Source organism: Cnephaeus nilssonii (assembly GCF_951640355.1).
Source record: "Cnephaeus nilssonii genome assembly, chromosome: 6".
In the NCBI taxonomy this organism is placed as follows: Eukaryota; Metazoa; Chordata; class Mammalia; order Chiroptera; family Vespertilionidae; genus Cnephaeus; species Cnephaeus nilssonii.
The window spans coordinates 94,997,761-95,017,341 of NC_137077.1; the positions used below are offsets into that span (position 1 = coordinate 94,997,761).

Sequence of the window (19,581 nt, forward strand, 5' to 3'; positions counted from 1 at the left end):
AGGTTCTTGCTATTCATCACTTTGAATATTTCTTGCCACTCTTGTCTGGCCTGCATAGTTTCTGTTGAGAAATCAGCTGACAATCGTATGGGTGTTCCCTTGTAGGTAATTAACTGTTTCTCTCTTGCTGCTTTTAATATTCTCTCTTTGTCTTTTGCCCTTGGCATTTTAATTATGATGTGTCTTGGTGTGGTCCTCTTTGGATTCCTTTTGTTTGGGGTTCTGTGTGCTTCCTGGACTTGTAAGTCTATTTCTTTCACCAGGTCGGGGAAGTTTTCTGTCATTATTTCTTCAAATAGGTTTTCAGTATCTTGCTCTCTCTCTTCTTCTGGCATCCCCATAATTCTGATGTTGGTACGCTTGAGGTTGTCTCAAAGGCTCCTTACACTATCTTCAAATTTTTGGATTCTTTTTTCTTTTTGCTTTTCCGGCTGAGTGTTTTTTGCTTCATTGTATTTCAAATCTTTGACTTGATTCTTGCGTTCCTCTAGTCTGCTGTTAGGTCTCTGTATAATATTTTTTATTTCAGTCAGTGTATGTTTAATTTCTAGTTGGTCCTTTTTCATATCCTCAAGGGTCTTGCTAAGTTTGTCGGCCTTTTCTAGGAAATTCTTGAAAAACCTTATAACCGTGGTTTTGAACTCTATATCCCAGTGATGGGCAACCTTTTGAGCTTGGTGTGTCAAACTTCGCCAAAAAACTGAGCATAACTCGGGTAGTGTGTCACTTTGAGGGAAAAACATTATTTTGCAAATGTTTCATCCTCAGGAGCAGCAAATGTTTCATCCTCGGCATGCGGCCACCTCAGCGGCCGCGTGTCATCAGAAATGGCTACGCGTGTCAGTGCTGACATGCGTGTCATAGGTTTGCCATCACTGCTATATCCAGCCTTTTGTTTTCCTCCATTTCTTTCATTTGTGATCTGTTTCTTTGTCTCCTCATTTTCGCTGCTTCCCTGAGTTGGTAGGGTAGCTTTGTGTGCTAGTTGTCCTTTATGGGCCAGTGGCTCAGCCTCCCCAGTTACCTGAGGTGGACACTCTTGGTGCACCCCTTTGTGGACTGTGTGCTCAGCCTTGTTGTTGTTAAGTCTTGATTGTTGTTGGTATCACTGGGAGGAATTGACCTCCAGGCCAATTGGCTGTGAGGATCAGCTGTGTCTACACTGGGAGAACTTCTGTGCTGGAGACACTCTTATGAGACAAGACTTGCAAAATTGCAAAAGCCTCTGTGTTCAGCTTGGATGGGGCAGGGTTTCAGGGTGGAGCAGACACAGGTTTCTTGTCAGCCCTGCCCTATAAGGCCCCTGGGTCTCAGTGTCCCTCGGTAATCACTGCAAACACCTCTGAGAGAAAGCTGCCCTCGAGTTTTGCCCGCTGCCAGACAGTCCAGTTTCTCCCCGAATGAGTCGGGGTTCCCAGAAACTTGCCCAGAACTGGTGTTCAGCGCAGTCGGGAGCTTCCTTCTCCCTCCCACTTTAGAAAGCCAGCCGCGCACTCAGCCGTCCGTGCACTCAGCAGTCAGTCCTCTCTGTGCGCGCGCGCCTCTGGACCTCTGCCTTCCGCAGCTTCCGAGTCTGTGTGCTTTCTCTTTCCCTGACAGTCCAGTTTCTCTCCGAATGAGTCTGGTTTCCCAGCGTCTCGCCCAGGACTGGAGTTCAGCGCAGTCGGGAGCTTCTGTCTCCCTCCAGCTTTAGAAAGCCAGCTGCCTGTGCACACAGCCGCCCGTCCTCTCCGCGTGCGAGTCTCCGTACCTCTGCCTCCTGCAGCTCCTCTGATTCTCAATGTGCTTTCCTCTTTTCTTCTAGTTGTAGAATTTCCACTCAGCCAGCTTTCCGGTGGTTCTGGATGGTGTCTGTTTTGTCTTTTAGTTGTAGTTTTGATATTGTTGTGCGAGGCAGCAGTTTAGGTGTTTACCTATGCCGCCATCTTGGTTTCTGTTCGGAATCCTGTTTTCTTGTTTTGTAATTAGTTACCATCCTATGTGACTGTTCTAATTGATTCTCCAAAAAAGAAGTGACAACTCACAATAAATCTTACACACAGCTCAGAGACTTGTGTATCTGGAACTTTCACGTGAGAACATCCCTTCCTTTGTGCACACCTCTTCTTTTACATAATTTTAATGTAAATAGAATTAGCTATATTCCGGGGTTCAGCTTTATCCTCAACTAGTGAACTGTTTGTTTTTTATTCCTATAATCAGAATAAGTGTTACTATATGCCAGGCACTGCTCTAAATTATTATGCATATAATAAATCAGTAACTCCTCACTCCATGAGGTAGGTACTGTTATTCCCATTTTACAGGGAGGAAACTGAGGCACAGAGAGGCGATGTGCCCTAGGCAGTGCACCTAAGGCAATAGATGAAATAGTATTTGAATCTGAAAATATGGTCAGTATGTTCAGCCCACCACCTTAATGGACATAAGACAGAAATAGTGAAAACATTGGATAATTGAACAGAACTTTTTTTCATAGCTGTTAACCACTTTTGCCCTCTTCTGTTTTATTTTCCACTAGAGGCTCGGTGCATGGATCTGTGCACTGGTGGGGTCCCTTGGCCTGGCCTGGGCCCTCTTACAATCCGGGACCCCTCGTGGGATGTCAGAGAGCAGGTTTTGGCCCGATCCCCACAGGCCAGGCCGAGGGGCCCCACTGGTGCACGTGTGCCGGAACTCTAGTATATATATATAAAAGCCAAAGCAACTGGCTGTCTGGTAGCTATGATGTGCACTGACCACCAGGGGGAAGATGCTCAACGCAGGAGCTGCCGAGCTGTGGTGACTTGGTAGCTGCGGTTCACGGGTGATGCACCCGGAACCAGAGAGGAGGGAGCCTGATGCCAGGGTGTGTCACCCAAGAATCGCCCTCTCGCAATTCAGGACCCCTTGGGGATGTTGGAGAGCCGGTATTGGCCCAATCCCCACAGGCCATGCCGAGGGACCCCACCGATGCATGTGCACCGGGCCGCTAGCCCATTGGCTCCCCACTTCGGGTCTGGCTCCCTACCGGGCCTCTAGCCCATTGCAGAGGTCATGGGTCTGGCCCTTACAGAAACTTTTTGACTCGATTAGCTAAATGATGAGACATGCAGGACCTACTGGCTGCAGGACCTACTGGCCCTGAGGTCTGGTACCCACATCGGCCCATCCGCTTAATATTGATTTCCAGTGGAGGAAGCAATCTACCACTCTCAGCTGGGAAACCGGCCAGTTTCCCTCCTTCCAGGCGGACAGTAGCACCAGCGGGCAAACTCCGGAGAGGGAAGAAGGAGGTTCCTGCCGCCACAGGACTCCGCCTGGGTGGAAGGGCCTGGGCAGGAGCCTGACACTGAGCAGGGTCCTGCTCTGGGCCCACTAGATTCCAGGCTAAGTAAATCCCGTTTGCTGAATGATTGCATTTTGCAGCTAAATGCCCACAAGTCGTCAGTTACCGCCAAACTTAGGGTAAAGTAAGATGAAAGAAGTGAGACAGATACAGAGAGAAAGTGACATAATATTGTGAGAAGAGAGGAAGGAGCCCATTTCCCGGGTGTGTCACCCGAGAACCGCCCTCTCACAATCCGGGACCCCTCAGGGGATGTCAGAGAGCCGATTTCAGCCTGATCCCCGCAGGCCAGGTTGAGGGACCCCACTGGTGCATGAATCCGTGCACCAGGCCTCTAGTATGCAAATAAGATTTTTGGTTAATCTTTTCCTGCCCTCCCACCTTCCCTCTGAGATTCATCAGTCTATTCCATGTTTCCATGCCTGTGGTTTCCGCTCCTGTGTTGAGCATCTGCCCCCTGGTGGTCAGTGCGTGTCATAGCTACTGGCCAATTGGCCGGTTGCTTAGTCTTTTATCCTATACTAGAGGCCTGGTGCACGAAATTCATGCACGGGGGGAGGGGGTCCCCTCAGCCCAGCCTGGACCTCTCCAATCCGGGACCCCTCGGGGGATGTCCGACTGCCGGTCCCTGGGATCGGGCCAAAACCAGCAGTTGGACTCCCTTTCACAATCCGGGACCACTGGTTCCTAACTGCTCACTTGCCTGCCTGCTTGATTACCCCTAACTGCCCCCCTGCCAGCCTGATCACCCCTAACTGCCCCCACCCCCCCCCGCCGGCCTGTTCACCCCTTAGTGCCCCCTCTGCCGGCCTGGTTGCCCCTAACTGACCCCCCTGCTGGCCTGGTCACCCCCAACTGTCCCCCCCGCCAGCCTGGTCGCCCCCAACTGCCCCCCCTGATGGCCTGGTCACTCCTCACTGCACCCCTCTGCCATCCTGGTTGCCCCTCACTGCCCCCCCCACCCCGCCGGCCTGGGCAACCCAAGCAGCCTGCTGGTCAGTCGTTTGGTCGTCCCTCGCTAACCCCCCTGCCGGCCTGGTTGCCCCACGCAGCCTGCTTTCCGTTTGTTACTGTGAGGGCATCGTGACCAATTTGCATATTACCCTTTTATTAGTATCCTATATAATAAAGAGGTAATATGCAAATTGACCATCACTCCGACACACAGATGCCCCCCATGTGGACACAAGATGGCCACCACAAGATGGCCGGCAGGGGAGGACAGTTGTGGGTGATCAGGCCAGCAGGGGAGGGCAGTTGGGAGGGACCAGGCCTGAAAGGGAGGGCAGTTGGGGGCGACCAGGTTGGCAGGGGAGGGCAGTTAGGGGCAACCAGGTTGGCAAGGGAGGGCAGTTAGGGGTGTCCAGGCCAGCCAGGGAGGGCAGTTAGGCATTGATCAGGCTGATAGGGGAGTGGTTAGGGGGTGATCAGGCTGGCAGGCAGAAGCAGTTAGGGGCAATCAGGTAGGCAGGCAGGCAGGTGTTTGGGAGCCAGCAGTCCTGGATTGTGAGAGGGATGTCCAACTGCCCGTTTAGGCCCGATCCCACTGGGATCGGGCCTAAACGGGCAGTCGGACATCCATGGAGGGGTCCCAGATTGGAGAGGGTGCAGGCTGGGCTGAGGGACACCCCCCCCCATGCACAAATTTTGTGTACTGGGTCTCTAGTAGATAATAAAAGGCCAGCCACCATAAGCATAATGACTAAAACGACCAGAGACCAGAACCACCACAGCCCCTTGCCGGGCTGGCCCCGCCCCCAAGCAAGTGGTTAGGGGCGATCAGGCAGGCAGGCAGAATGGTTAGGGGCGATCAGGTAGGCAGATGGCCCCTCACAGGGCTGGCACTGCCCCCCAGCAAGCAGTTAGGGGTGATCAGGTAGGCAGGCAAGTGGTTAGGGGTGATCAGGAAGGCAGGCAAGTGGTTAGGGCCCTGCCCCCCAGCAAAGAAAGAGGGAGTCCCAGGCCACCGGCAGCGACTCTGTGGCAGATGTGCGCACCAGCCAGTGATCGCCCCGCAGAGGGAGGCCTAGGCTAGCCAAGCCATCGCACCCCATGCCTGTCACCTGCAGCAGGAGGCCACCTGTAGCAGGGGAAGGAGGGGCAGCTGCTGCACAAATGGCAAGCAGTGGCAGGGGTGGGGCCAGCTTCCTGCAGCCAGGGGAAGGAAAGCCCCAATAGGCCCTGATCTCAGGCCAGGCCTAGAGACCCTACCCAAGGGGTCCTGGATTGTGAGAGGGTGGAGGCCAGGATGAGGGAACCCCCCCCCTGAGTGCACGAATTTTTGTGCACCGGGCCTCTAGTCCAATATAATAAAACCCTAATATGCAAATTGACCAAACGGCAGAATGACTGGTTGCTATGATACGCATTGACCACCAGGGGGCAAATGCTCATGCAGGAGCTGCCCCCTGGTAGTCAGTGTGCTCCCACAGGGGGAGCACCGCTCAAGCCAGAAGCCAGGCTCATGGCTAGCAAGCGCAGCAGCATTGGAGGAAGCCTCTCCTGCCTTCACTGCAGGTGGGCGGTAAGGAGTGAGGAGTCCTGGACTGTGAGAGCCCTGGACTGTGAGAGGGATGTCTGACTGCCGGCTTAGGTGGCAGGCGGACATCCCCAAGGGATCCCGGAGTGCAAGAGGGTGCAAACCTGGCTGAGGGACACCCCCACCCCCAGTGCACGAATGTCGTGCACCAGGCCTCTAGTATATATAGATACTGCCTCTGCCACGGGACCCTTTGTGAGTTAACCCTTACTCACCCTTCAGATTTTAGTCCATCCTCTCCCCAGCAGGGTTCCCATGATTCCTCAGATATGCTGACCGCACTCCCCCCCATCCCCCTGGCAATTAACCTGTGTGGTTGGATAAATGTTTCACTTCCTCACTAGTATAAAGTTCCATTGAGGGCTTTGTCTGTTCTCACTCATCATTGGGTCCTTGTCACTTCATACACTGCCAGGTATGTGGCAGATGCTCAGAAAGTATTTATTGGATGCATGAACAAAGGTTATGAAGAAAGGGGGAAGAAAAGCAAAGATTGATTGTATGCTGACCACATTCTGGCTCTTCAGATACAGTATACCATTCATTCTGTTATTGTACTAGGTGAAAATAAGTTTTATTTCAAGTTACAGACAACCCAACTACAGTTGCTTAAACAAACACGATAGTATCTGTCTCACACAACAAGAGTTCCAGGTTGGCATTTCGGGCTGGTTTGACTGCTAACAGATGTCACCAAGGTTCTAGGCTTTTCTGTGTTTCTGCTGCTGCAAATTGGGCAATATGACAGTCTTGTCAAAGTGACAGTCACTGGGTTTTTCCACTGTGCTGTGAGCAATAGATTTGTTGCATGAGTAGATTTGATACTCTAAATGCCTCCTTAAACAAAAAGTTTAATTTTTTTTATAATGTACTTTATAAGGAGAAACATGAAAGGAATTTCCAGGGTAACAGGAAGCTTTCCTGAAGTGTCTGGTGATCCTCTGCTTTTGTTTAGGTCTAAGCTATTAAAGCCGACTGGAAACTGTGTGTTGGGAGAGATTATTGACAGGTGTTACTGTACGGTGACCTGGTTGATATTTCAATAGGAGGTCCAGTGTTAATGTTTATGGACTTCTCTTCAGACACTTTTCAGGGAAGAATGCTCTGGTCTCTTTCGGTGGGGAGTAAAAACCAGGCCCCCGTGTTCTGGAAGCCAAGCGGGAAGGGAGCTGGGGTGTGGGAAGCATATCTATCTTAGCATTCAGCGTAGACTTTGATTTCATACCATGGGCTTCAGTGCCTTGCCTACCCCAACTTGGAGCTATGCCTAGTGTCTCAAGTCCAGGTGCTTGAATTCATCTTTTCCAGAGAGTAAAATGTGCTGGGTGAGGTGGAAGAAGGCCAGCCCAAGAAGGGAGAAGGAATTCATAAATGGATTTTAAAAACCAATTCTGTTTCCATACCCCTTGATGCCCCATTTCATAGCTACCTGGGATCTCCCATTCCTGAACTTTGTGGAGGAGATTTGGCAAGGTTATGTGTTCAGGTGAGCTTACTTCCTGCCTCCCTCCACTTGCAGCCTAGTCTTAATTTGATTAAGCTCTGTCCACAGTTTTAGGGCTGTTGTGTCCTGCTCTTAGTTCTTGTGAGTTCACACCTTTTCTCTCTCTTGTCATTTCAGTGGAAAGGGAAGGAAGGTAAGATGATGTATTCATTCACTTATGCTTACCTGGAAATCTTGCATATATTATTTTTCTATAAAATAGAATTGTACTGTACATTTATCTTTGATCTCTATAGAATTCATTTAAGTTATTCAGCATCTGTTGCATATTTAGCAGATTCTCTTATGTAGAAATGACAGGATAATGAAAATTGCTGGGGAAAAGCATCAATTTTCCAGGAAATGAAGACTCTAGATTTGTTAAAAAGTGCAATGAGCCTTTTTAAAAATGTCTGTTTAATTTTCAGATTGTGAGCCATGCCTTTAGTGAAGAGGAACATCGAACCCCGGCACCTGTGCCGGGGCGCCCTGCCCGAAGGGATTACCAGTGAACTTGAATGTGTAACCAATAGTACCCTTGCTGCTATCATACGCCAGCTAAGCAGTCTAAGTAAGTCACTCCTTTTGAGATCAACTTTTTTTTTATTATCAGTTGCATTTTATTAATTTCAGTATTAGCAAATAGATTTCAATCCAGTAGCTATGTGCTTGTCCAAAGATGAGACTGCAGCTTTGCGGGAAGGAACTGCCCTCCCTCCTCCTCCATGTTCCAGTGTGAAATCAGCAGCACCCTCTCTGGCCTGTACACCAGCTTCATGTAGCAAGACATAAAGTTAGAATTGACCAGTTCACAAATTATTAGATGAGGCCAAATGAGTAGATATAAAGTAGTTTTACACAATTTTTAAAACTTATGAAAATGAGTGTAATACAATTAGCTTTATAAACTTTAAGTATTTTGTTTAACTTGGACAGGACTAACTTATATAAAAGGTAGTATATTGAAACTAGTTAACACCCGTAATACATCTAGCACAGAGTAGGTACTCAATAAATATTTGTCAATTGAATAATACTCCAAATTAATCAAAGATTAAAGCAAAAGAAATCATGAGATTTGCTGATTCCAAATTGAAGTCAAATACAATAGTTACAGATATACAGAACCAGGTACATATTACATGCATAGGGTATATAAATACAAGCAAATTTAAGCATAAGGAAGACTTTCAGTTATTATAACTTTGAACATTGATATGAAATACCTGAGGAATAGTCCATGTTTTAAGCCTCAAATATGTGTTTGAAAATCCTTTTCCTTCAAAACTCTTTGAAGTTGCAGTGTTTTTCCCCCTAACTTTTTACATAATCTTGTTTTCTCACTTCATCCCACTCCTTTTAGGTTCACTGCATTTTGGATGACAGGTTTTCACAGTTAAGTTTTTCAGAAACTGTTAATAACTAGAAAATCCTCCATAAAATCTCATATACTGGTAGCCTCAAGCACAGGGTATGTTTCCTAAAAAACTTAAAGCACTTTTTTTTATTTTTAAGAAAAAACATTATGGATAGATAGGTATTTTTAGAAAGAATTGTACTGTATTATTAATTTTTAATACATCTGTAATCATTGACTAAGTCAAAAGTAACTTGGCAATTAGTTAAATGTATTTCACAGTAGATTTCTTCTGGAATATAAACTCATAATTGATTTTTGGTAGTAGTTGTTGATAAAATGTGTAAATTTGTATAATTATAGGAAGATAACTTGCAAATTATTGAAGAGTAAAATGTTTCTGTTTGCATTCATATATATATATATTTTAAAATTTATCTTTATTGTTGAAAGTATTACAGATGTCCTCTTTGTTTTTTTGTTCTCCATCGACCCCCTCCACCCTGCACCCGCCCCTCCCAAGTCTTCACCACACTATTGTCTGTGTCCATGGCCTATACATATATGCATATAAGTTCCCCGTTTACTCTCTCCCCTCGTACCTCCCCACTCCTGCCTTCCCTCTGAAATTCATCTGTCTGTTTCATGGTTCTATGTCTCTGGATCTATTTTGTTCATCAGTTTATTTTGTTCATTAGATTCCTGCATTCATATATTTTTGTTAGAATGATTTAGTCACCTGTTTTTATGGCTGAAATATCTATTGGCATCCTATATAATAAAAGCCTAATATGCTAAGTGCCCGGTCGTTTGGTCGGCCATTCAACCTATCAAAGTGTAATCTATATATATAAAAACCCAGCAACCGTTACAGCGGAATGACCAGGATGACCAGAATGACCAGTGGCTATGACATGCACTGTGGCAACCAACCAGCCTGATCCAGGCAGGATCACCCCCAACACCCCAACCAGGATGGGGCCAACCAGCCAACCACCGTAGCTGGCAGAAATTTGGGGTCTGGGGACCTTGGAGGTACTCTGTCTCGGGCAGCTGCATCGGCAAAGCTATCTTTGGCAGAAGTGGACCCGGGATCAGGGTGCCAGAGTCGGGGATGGGGTGGGGAGGCTTTCCTGATGGCCACAGCAGTCCCCGAGGGGCACACACAGCACCCGGGCGTCTGGCCCTGGTCAGAGCAGCGACAGGAATAGGGGTTGCAGGGCACAGGGTGCGGCAGCACACAGGAGCCAGGAGGAACGAGGCCCGACCTGGGCTCTTACCCCGCCCGCTGGGCCCTGCAGCACCAGCAGGTGGGCCATGGTGTGCAGCGAGGCACTGGTACATCCGGAGAGGAAGCGAGTCAGGAGGGCAAGGCCCCATGCCAGCCAGAGCCCGGAGTGGCATAGGCGTCGGCCTTGGCCTGGGAATTCTGTGGGCAACCAATGTACTGACTACCAGCGCGTTAGAGCCCCGCTTCAAGAGAGAGGACGTGGCGGAAAGTGGCAAGGCCACAGGAGGGATAGGAAATGTTGTGGCCATCTTCAGGAAACACAGCTGCCACGGTCTTCAGTAACTATGAACAGATAATCTTTGGCCTCGGTTCTACAGAAGAGGAAGCTGAGACTCAAAGAAGGGAGCCTTCCACAACACCTTACCCACTTCTCAGACCTGACCCTGTGCAGCATTGTTTTCATTGAAAGTAAAGGATCCAAAATGTTTTTAGATCTTGGCTATTTTAGGCAGGAAAGAATTTAGCACAGGGAATTGGTGCTTGGGAAATCATCGGAAAGCTGGAGGAGTGGGTATTAGGCTGGGCCCCCAGGAAAGACTCCCTGCCCAGCGGGAGGAGCTGCTCCCTCAGCCACAACTGAATTCTAGGAAGCTGGCACAGCTGTGACCTGGGGATCAGAAAACTGCTGCCCCCACAAGTACCCTCCAGCTCCCACAAAACAGGTCACTGGGCACTGCCTCTGCCACAACTGCCTGTGCACAGCCCGGATTCTGCTGCAGAAAACCTCCACATCTCTGCAAACATGATCACCAGCGCAAACAGCCCAAACTGCGGGAAGATGCCTCTGCCCCACGTCCGCCTTCAAAATATTGTGCAAGCGCATCCAATTGGCAGAAACGAATTCATATCCAGAAACCTCGCTGCAAAGGAGTTTGGGCAATTTCAGACTTTCGTCTAGGAGTGAGATCTTGCCAATGTACCTCATGTGCCTGGTATTGATAAAAATGGGGCCCGGGTGGTGGGGCTCAGTGGGTGAGCATCGATCTATGAACCAGGAGGTCACGATATGATTCCTGGTCAGGTTTCAGGCTTGATCCTCAGTAGGGGCATGCAGGAGGCAGCTGATCAATGATTCTCATCATTATGTTTTATCTATCTCTCCTTCTCCCTTCCTCTGAAATCAATAATATTTTTTTAAATGGGGTCATGCTGTATATATATGTGTTATAAAGAGTTTTTCACTTGATAGATCACTAATGTCTTTCCTGTTAAAACCATACTTAGAGAACATTATTTATTTATCATTCATTTTAATTGATCTCAGAGAGGAGAAGGGAGAGAGAAACATTGTTCTGTTGTTTCCTGCACTCACTGGACTGGGTATTGAATCTGCAACCTGGGCATGTGCCCTGACTGGCAATCGATCCACCACTCTCTGGTGTATGGGACGATGCTATGCTGATACCCTGACCCCAAATTCCAGCCTCCAGAACTGTGAGAAAAATATATTTCTGTTGTTTAAGCCACACAAATTTATGATAGTTTGTTATGGCTGTCTGAGCTGACGAATCCTATATAACAAAAGCCCAGCGACCGAATGGCAGAATGACCGGAACAACCGCGACCCCTTGCCCTGTCCAGCCCTGCCCCCAATCGGCCCCCATTGGGGTGGGCCGACTGGACCCCACCAGTGCATGAATTTGTGCACTGGGCCTCTAGTATGCTAATGATATGCTAAGGCTGCTCAACCGCTTGCTATGACTTGCACTGACCACCAGGGGGCAAACAGTCGACCGGTTGACCAGTTGCTATGACATGCACTGACCACCAGGGGGCAGACTCCCCAACCTATAGGTAGCTTGCTGCTGGGGTCTGGCCGATTGGGACTGAGCAAGACGGGCTGGACAGGGCCTGGAGCCCTCCCGCGGTCCCTCCCCGGCTGGCCAACCTCCCACGTCTCTCCCTGGGCCCCAATCATGCATTGGTGGGGTTCCTTGGCCTGGCCTATCCCCTCTCACAATTCAGGACCCCTCGGGATGTCGGAGGGCCAGTTTCAGCCCGATCCCGCAGGCCAGGCTGAGGGACCCAATTGGTGCATGAATTCGTGCACCAGGCCTCTAGTAGAGTATAAGTGATGAAAACCCACACAGACTGTTAAAGTTTTAATAGTGGAGCTGTGTAGTGTTGTGTTAGTAGTGTTTATGATGCCCACTTGGGTACCATCTCTTGTAAGTGAAACTAATAATACAGTATGTTTTGTTTCATGTAGTCCAACTTTAGGAAGAATAATAATAGCCCCTCGAAAGATGTCCATTTCTTAACCCTGGAACCTTCAGATTGCAGCTATCCTATGTGACGTGGCAAGGGGGAACTAAGATTGCCAATTGGCTAACCTTAAGAGAAGATGATCCTGGATTCTCCAGGTGGGACCAGTGTCATCCCAGGGGTCCTTTAAATGTGGAAGAAGGAGGTAAGAGAGTCAGTGCCAGAGAGTTGTGATTTAACAAAGACTCAATTGGCTATTGCTGGCTTTGAGATAGAAGAAAAGGACACGAGCCAAGGAATGTGTAGGCAGTCTCTGGAAACTGGATTATCCCCTAAAGCTTCTACAAGGCACTGTTCTACCTATACCACTGATGGCGAACCTATGACACGCGTGTCAGTACTGACACGCGTAGCCATTTCTGATGACACGGCTGTTGAGGCGGCCACATGCCAAGGATGAAACATTTGCTGCTCCTGAGGATGAAACATTTGTGAAATAATGTTTTTTCCTCAAAGTGACACACTACCCGAGTTATGCTCAGTTTTTTGGCGAAGTTTGACACACCAAGCTCAAAAGGTTGCCCATCACTGGCCTATACCTTGGTTCAGACTTCTGACCTCTGGGAACTCTCAGAATACATTTGTGTTGCTTTAAGCCACTAAATTGGTGGTGATTTGATACAGCAGCCATAGGAAACTAATGCACTACTCTAGCCTTGGTTATGTTTTGTACACATAATCCACTGTAGCCTTACATGAGATACCAGCCTCAAGGATAGTCAACCTTATTTAGGCTCTCTCAGTGGATCTCAACCAGAATCACTTGGGGAGCTTTAGAACCAGAGACTAGGAATCACTGTAGAGATTGTGATTGGAGTCTGTACCAGAGATAAGGCCTACAATTAGATTCTGTGCGTCTGGATTAAAGAGATGAGCTGGATCAGTCGTTTCCTCCCAGGAGGTTTGAACTAAGAAATCACACTGAATTTGCTAGTTTATTATGGAATCTCCTCCTGAAATCTCATCCAGCACTAAAGAAATCATGATGGCTGCCTGCAAGCCAAAGTTGTGGATTGGGGCAGAGCTTACGAGAAGATAGAGCAAATTGGTGAAGAAAGGCAAAATAATTTGCAGAGAGAAACCGGAGCTGAACATGAGAAAGACCATGTGGTCCAGCGAGGAGGAAAGAGCAGCAGGTCCCTGGACCTGCAGGAGCTGGACATTCAAGAAGTAGTGCTTGGATGTCCTCAGAACAGATCCCCATTCTTCAAGTTCCTTGAGTGCATCTGTACTCATAACCCAGAGAGCCTTACACAAAGAGGAGTATGGTGATATATATTTGCCAAGGAGACGATTTTGGAAAACTAAGGTACTAAGTTATTAATTGTTAGTAGAATAGCAAATTATTGATTACCATTTATTTATTTATTAGTGCTTATTCAGCAGTACCCCTGTAGGTGCAACATACAGCAAATAAAATCAATTTGGCGCCTACTTAGAAGTTAAAAAAAACATATGTTTGACATCAGTATAGTCATAAAATAGAAAATATATGCAATTATTATGACCTGCTACAACACTAGCACATAATAAATGACATCTATATTTTGGGTCAGTCTTTATTTTTTTTGTGTGTTTTTTCCATTGAGTAGGTAAGAAGTAATATATCTACTTAGGAAGCTATAACATAAAAGTTCTGTCAGCACTAGAATTAGAGACAAGCGTCATAAGAGAAACCCTCCCCACCAAAGGCAGAATTGTTGGAAATTCAAGCACTTTCCCAACTGATGTTTCACCTGGAATATCAGAAATACTTCCTTATGGAATTTTAGACGTAATTATGAGTTTGGTTGTTTTTCATTTCTTCTTTCCCTAGATAGATTTCAACATAGCAGGATTTAAACATAGAATAATCCTTAGGAGTACAAGTTGGAGAGTCAGCCAAGTCTGAATGTTCAGTCTTGCCTTCGTTAAACATCTCAGGATTATCATTTCTATTTTTCCCATTTCATGAGTTTATAGGCTTATGGTAAAATGCCTTAAGTGATTTATTTTCTGATTGTTTTGATTTACACTTTTAAAGCAGATCATCTAAAAACTTTGAAGGAAGATTTTAAACATTTTAATATTTTTCTAAAAATTTACTATGATCTGTCATATCAGGTACGTGATTGTGATTATCAGTAACCTAAACTAGTATTCTTCCACAAAGCAGGCTCTTTTATAGGAGTGAACATTGTCTGCTTCAGTCTGAAATGGTGGAAAGTGAAACCACGGGTAAGGGGGGACGACGACGACTACTACTACTACTACTACACACACACACACACACACACACAAAATGGAATATTATTAAGCAACAAGAAAGAAGAAAATGCTGCCATTTGTGACATGGATGAATGTAGAGGATATTATGCTAAGTGAAATAAGCCAGACAGAAAAAGACAAACACTGTATGATTTTATTTATATGTAGAATCTAAAAATAAAGTCAAACTCATAGAAACAAATAGTAGAATGGTTATTACCAGGGGAGGAGTTGTAGGGTGGGGTGGGGGCTGGGAGATACTGGTCAAGGGTAGAAGCCTTCAGTTATAAGATGAGTAAGATCTTGGAATCTACTGTACAGCAAGCTGACTATAATTTAAAATACTATATTGTATAATGGAAAATTGTTAAGGTAATAGATTGTAAGTGTTCTTATAAAAAAAAAGAACTATGTGACTTGATGATGTGGTTATTTCTTTTTAAGATAAAAATTGTGTCATTTTAAGAGGCTAACTTCTCTTTTCAATTCTCAATTCTACACATTCAATTAATGAGAAAAGAGGTATACTAGTACTTGGATGGGTGATGAGGATTTTCCATCTGGATAATTAATGAAGCCTGAACTTAATGATTGCTCAGGCATTTGAGTGAGTATTTATAGGTAGATGTGTTAATTAACTTGATTGTGGTAATCATTTCACAATTTATGCATGTAAAATCATCACATAGTATACTTTAAATACATACAATTTTGTCAGTTATACCTCAATAAAGCTGGGAAAAAAGTTATAGAACTATAGAACACCGTCTCTCCCCCACACCTTTCCAACACATTACTAAAGGCCACCATACCTCAGGTCCTTTTACCCATGTCATGATTGGCTTTCAATATCAAAATGTAAAGGGCAAAAAAACCCCACACAAAACACCACAGTATAAAGAGACAGAATAACCATCAGAACCAGATTGAGATGTGTCAGGGATGTTGGAATTATCACCCCATGAATTTAAAATAGATATGATTAATATGCTAAGTTCTAATGAAAAAGTAGACAACATTCAAGAAGAGATGGATGATATGAGCAGAGAGGTAGAAATTCTAAGAATAAAAAATACATTGAAGGAAAGAATGAACAAGGTCAACAACATGTATGAAGAAATAAGGAATTTCAATAGCGAAATGGAAACTATTAAGAAAAAAAGAAAAAATACTAGAACTAAAAAATATAGTCTCAGGAATAATTCACTTGATGGCCTAAAAGCAGACTGGACATAAGCAGAAGGGATTAGTAAGCTTGGAGACAAGTCAATAGGAATTATCTGAACTGATTCACAAGAGAAAATGAGTAAGGAAAAAAAAAAAAAAAAGAAGAAGAAGAGCATTCAGCCCTAACTGGTTTGGCTCAGAGCATCGGCCTGAGGACTGAGAAGTCCCAGATTCAATTCCGGTCAAGGGCATGTACCTTGGTTGCGGACACATCCCCAGTAGGAGGTGTGCAGGAGGCAGCTGGTCGATGTTTCTCTCCTATCAATGTTTCTAACTATCCATCTCCCTTCCTCTCTATAAAAAATATATGTATGTATGTGTGTGTGTGTGTGTGTGTGTGTGTGTGTGTGTGTGTGTGTGTGTATATATATATATATATATATATATATATATATATATATGTGTGTGTGTGTGTATATATATATATATATGTATATATATGTGTGTGTGTATATATATATATATATTATTTTTAAAGAGAGCATTCAGAATATGGGGCAAATGGGACAATATCAAATGGTCTAACACATATATAATTGGAGTTCCAGAAGAAGAGGAAAGGAGAATAGCGCAGAAAAAAATATGGGTGAGAAATTTTGAATATTGATGATAGATATCAACCAAATGATCCAAGAAGTTCAACAAATTTAAGGATATGTAAAAGTAAATCACATCTTGTCACATCATCATAATATTGCTAAAAGAACAACAATTTTGGAAAGCAGCAGCACCAGATCCAAGATGGCGGCCAGCAGGAGGCTGATGAAAGAGCTTGAAGAAATCCGCAAATGTGGAATGAAAAACTTCCGTAACATCCAGGTTGATAAAGCTAATTTATTGACTTGGCAAGGGCTTATTGTTCCTGACAACCCTCCATATGATAAGGTGGCCTTCAGAATCTAAATCAACTTTCCAGCAGAATACCCATTCAAACCACCGAAGATTACATTTAAAACAAAGATCTATCACCCCAACATCGATGAAAAGGGACAGGTCTGTCTGCCAGTAATTAGTGCTGAAAACTGGAAGCCAGCAACGAAAACCGACCAAGTAATCCAGTCTCTCATAGCACTGGTGAATGACCCCCAGCCTGAGCACCCCCTTCGGGCTGACCTAGCTGAAGAATACTCTAAGGACCGTAAAAAATTCTGTAAGAATGCTGAAGAGTTTACAAAGAAATTTGGGGAAAAGCGACCTGTGGACTAAAATCTGCCACGATTGATTCCAGCAAGTGTGAGCAGAGACCCCGAGCAGTGCAGACACCCTGCAAAGCAGGACTCTGTGGAAAATTGACACGGGCCACCACCTGGCGTTTGCTTGTGGCAGTTATTAACTTTCTACAGTTTTCTTAATCAAAAGTGGTCTTAGGTAACCTGTAAAGAAAGGATTAAAAATTTAAGATGTTCTAAAAAAAAAAAAAAAAGAACAACAATTTTAAAGAGCTTAAAAGAAGCAAGAGAAAATAAATAGAGGAAAACAATGTTAAAAATGACAGCTGACTTAATCATCAGAAACAATGGAAACCAGGAGGCAGTGAATAAAGTGACAAAAGAAAAAAGTTGTCATTCTATAACCAGTGAAAATGCCCTTCAAAAATGAAAATGAAATAAAGACATTTTTATTCAGAGAAAATGTGAGGGAATTAGTCTTGGGCATACCTGCAGTACAAAAAAAAAAAAAAAAAAAAAGCTAAAAACAAATTATTTAGGCTGAAGGGAATGAAACCAGATGGTAGCTTGGATCTGTAAGAAGGAACAAAGATCACCAGAGAGATGTTTAAAAATTATATATTTATATCTATTTATTTAAAAATTATTGTTTACTGTGAAATTAAAATATATACAGTAAGAGCTCTAAGGGAAGAAGGGGATAAATGGAATTTTTTTTAAATGGAATTTTTACTGTTGAGTTTTACATTGTTTATGAAATGCTATATTACTTAAAAGTACAATTTGATGAATTAAGAATGTATATTTTAATTTCCAATAACCTCTAGGATAATACATAGAGGAGATAAAATGGAATTCTAAGATAATTATTTGATTATCCCAGAAAATAGGCAGGAAAAAAACAGAAGAACAAGGAACAGAAAAGAAAAATGGAAAACTAATACCCAAATGATAGAATTAAACCCACTGTATCAATAATTGCAATAAACATTTTAAACATTCTGCTTAAAATGCAGAACTTATTAGTATAAATAAAACAGCAAGGCTAACATACATGCATTTTTTTAAGGATGAAGACAAGATTTAAAGAAAATAAGTGTATGCATGCATAGAAGGATAACCAATGGACACAGACACTGGGGGAGGGGGCTGAGGGATTGTGTTGGGAGGTAGAGGGGTGCCTAAGGGAGGTCAGTGGAGGAAAAAGGAGACATATGTACTACTATTTGTAATACTTTAAACAATAAAACATAAAGAAAATACTAAAAATATATACCATGTAAACATAAAACATAAGAAAGCTTATGTAGATATATTAATATCGAATAGAGTATAAAAGATATAAGAACATTTCATAGTGATAAAAGAGATTTATCAAAAACATACCATCTTAAATTTATATGTACCTAATAAGTGAGCTCCAAAGCACATAGAATAAAAATAGAAATAAAGGGAAAAATAACCCCAGAATCATAGTTGGAGATTTTAACAAAATCCTCTCAGTAATTGATGGAACAAATAGACAGAAAATCTGTAAGGATATAGAAGGTTTGAACCACATTACCAACCAAATGTGACTTAATTGCCCTTTGTAGAACACAAAACTCCCACACATTTTCTTAATGTCTAAAAGAAACATATGCTTGGCCCTATAGTGATCCATTTGAAAATATCGATATCATAAAGAGTGGAATGAGAATGAGATAATAATTATAATCATTTTAGATAATTCTCACATATTGGAAAATGAAGCAAAAATAATCTTTGGATCAAAGAAGCAATAAAAACGGAAATTAGAAACTATGTCTGACTGTGGTAATGAATACACAAAATACCAATATGTTTGTGGAATTTGGTTTCAGAAGTGCTTAGAGGGAAACTTGTAGCTTTAAATGCTTATATTAGAATAGAAGAAAGTTTTACAATTACAAGCATATTCCTCAGTTGAGCCCTCAGTGTTGCTCAGAAGTCCTGCTGTAATTTCTGTTTTAATTGGTTTTCCTGCCTATATCTTATCCTCCCTTTCCACCTCAAACTTCCTAGCACTGATGAACTTGCTATTCTCATTTTACTGGAAAAATAAAAGTAATCAGAGAACAAAACAGCCCCCTTCTGCCGAATCTGATATGCGCCTGCACTGTGTGTCCTCCTCATTCTCCCTTAAAGTGGTGTATGTACAGATGTACTACTATTCGTAATACTTTAAACAATAAAGAATTCTATGTAAAGCATGGAACCCCTTATGTTCATCCATTTACCTTCTCGCCTCTGCATCATCTGTTTCCACTGTCTACATCATCCCTACTAAATACGAATATATTGAGAAATATTCCAACTACGTAAATGAACCTAAGATCCGTATTTACCTATGGACCCATTTCTTGCTCCCCTTCACAGCAAGATTCCTTAAGAACCATTCATATCTCCACTGCCCTCATTTCCCTCATTGAAGATTTGTCCCATCCACTCTTGAAACTGCTTGTCAATGTTATCAGTGATGTTTCCGTCCGTGTTGTGAAATCCAGTGCTCATTCTCTGTCTTGTGACTTGATCCATTGGCAGCATTTGAATCCGTTGATAATTTCCTTATGGAGACTTTCTTACCTGATTTCCATGCCAGTACACTTGATGTTTCTCCCACTTCAGGCGCTTTTTTATTAGTCTCTTTGATGATA

The 19,581-nt window shown here is 43.9% G+C and overlaps 1 protein-coding gene and 1 pseudogene across 2 annotated transcripts in view; both read left to right on the forward strand.

Moving 5' to 3' along the window:
• Positions 1 to 19,581, forward strand: part of WASF3 (WASP family member 3) — a gene marked incomplete at its 3' end in the record, with an annotated part of 140,245 nt that overhangs the window by 91,103 nt on the left and 29,561 nt on the right. Inside the window, exon 3 of the mRNA XM_079773469.1 lies at positions 7,779 to 7,921. Within this exon, the coding sequence (XP_079629595.1) occupies positions 7,789 to 7,921 (133 nt within the window). The 5' untranslated portion in view covers positions 7,779 to 7,788. The remainder of the gene's footprint in view (positions 1 to 7,778; positions 7,922 to 19,581) is intronic.
• On the forward strand, positions 16,473 to 16,943 carry LOC307102206 (ubiquitin-conjugating enzyme E2 L3-like; annotated as a pseudogene). The gene has a single exon. The product of its transcript is annotated as a ubiquitin-conjugating enzyme E2 L3-like (transcript).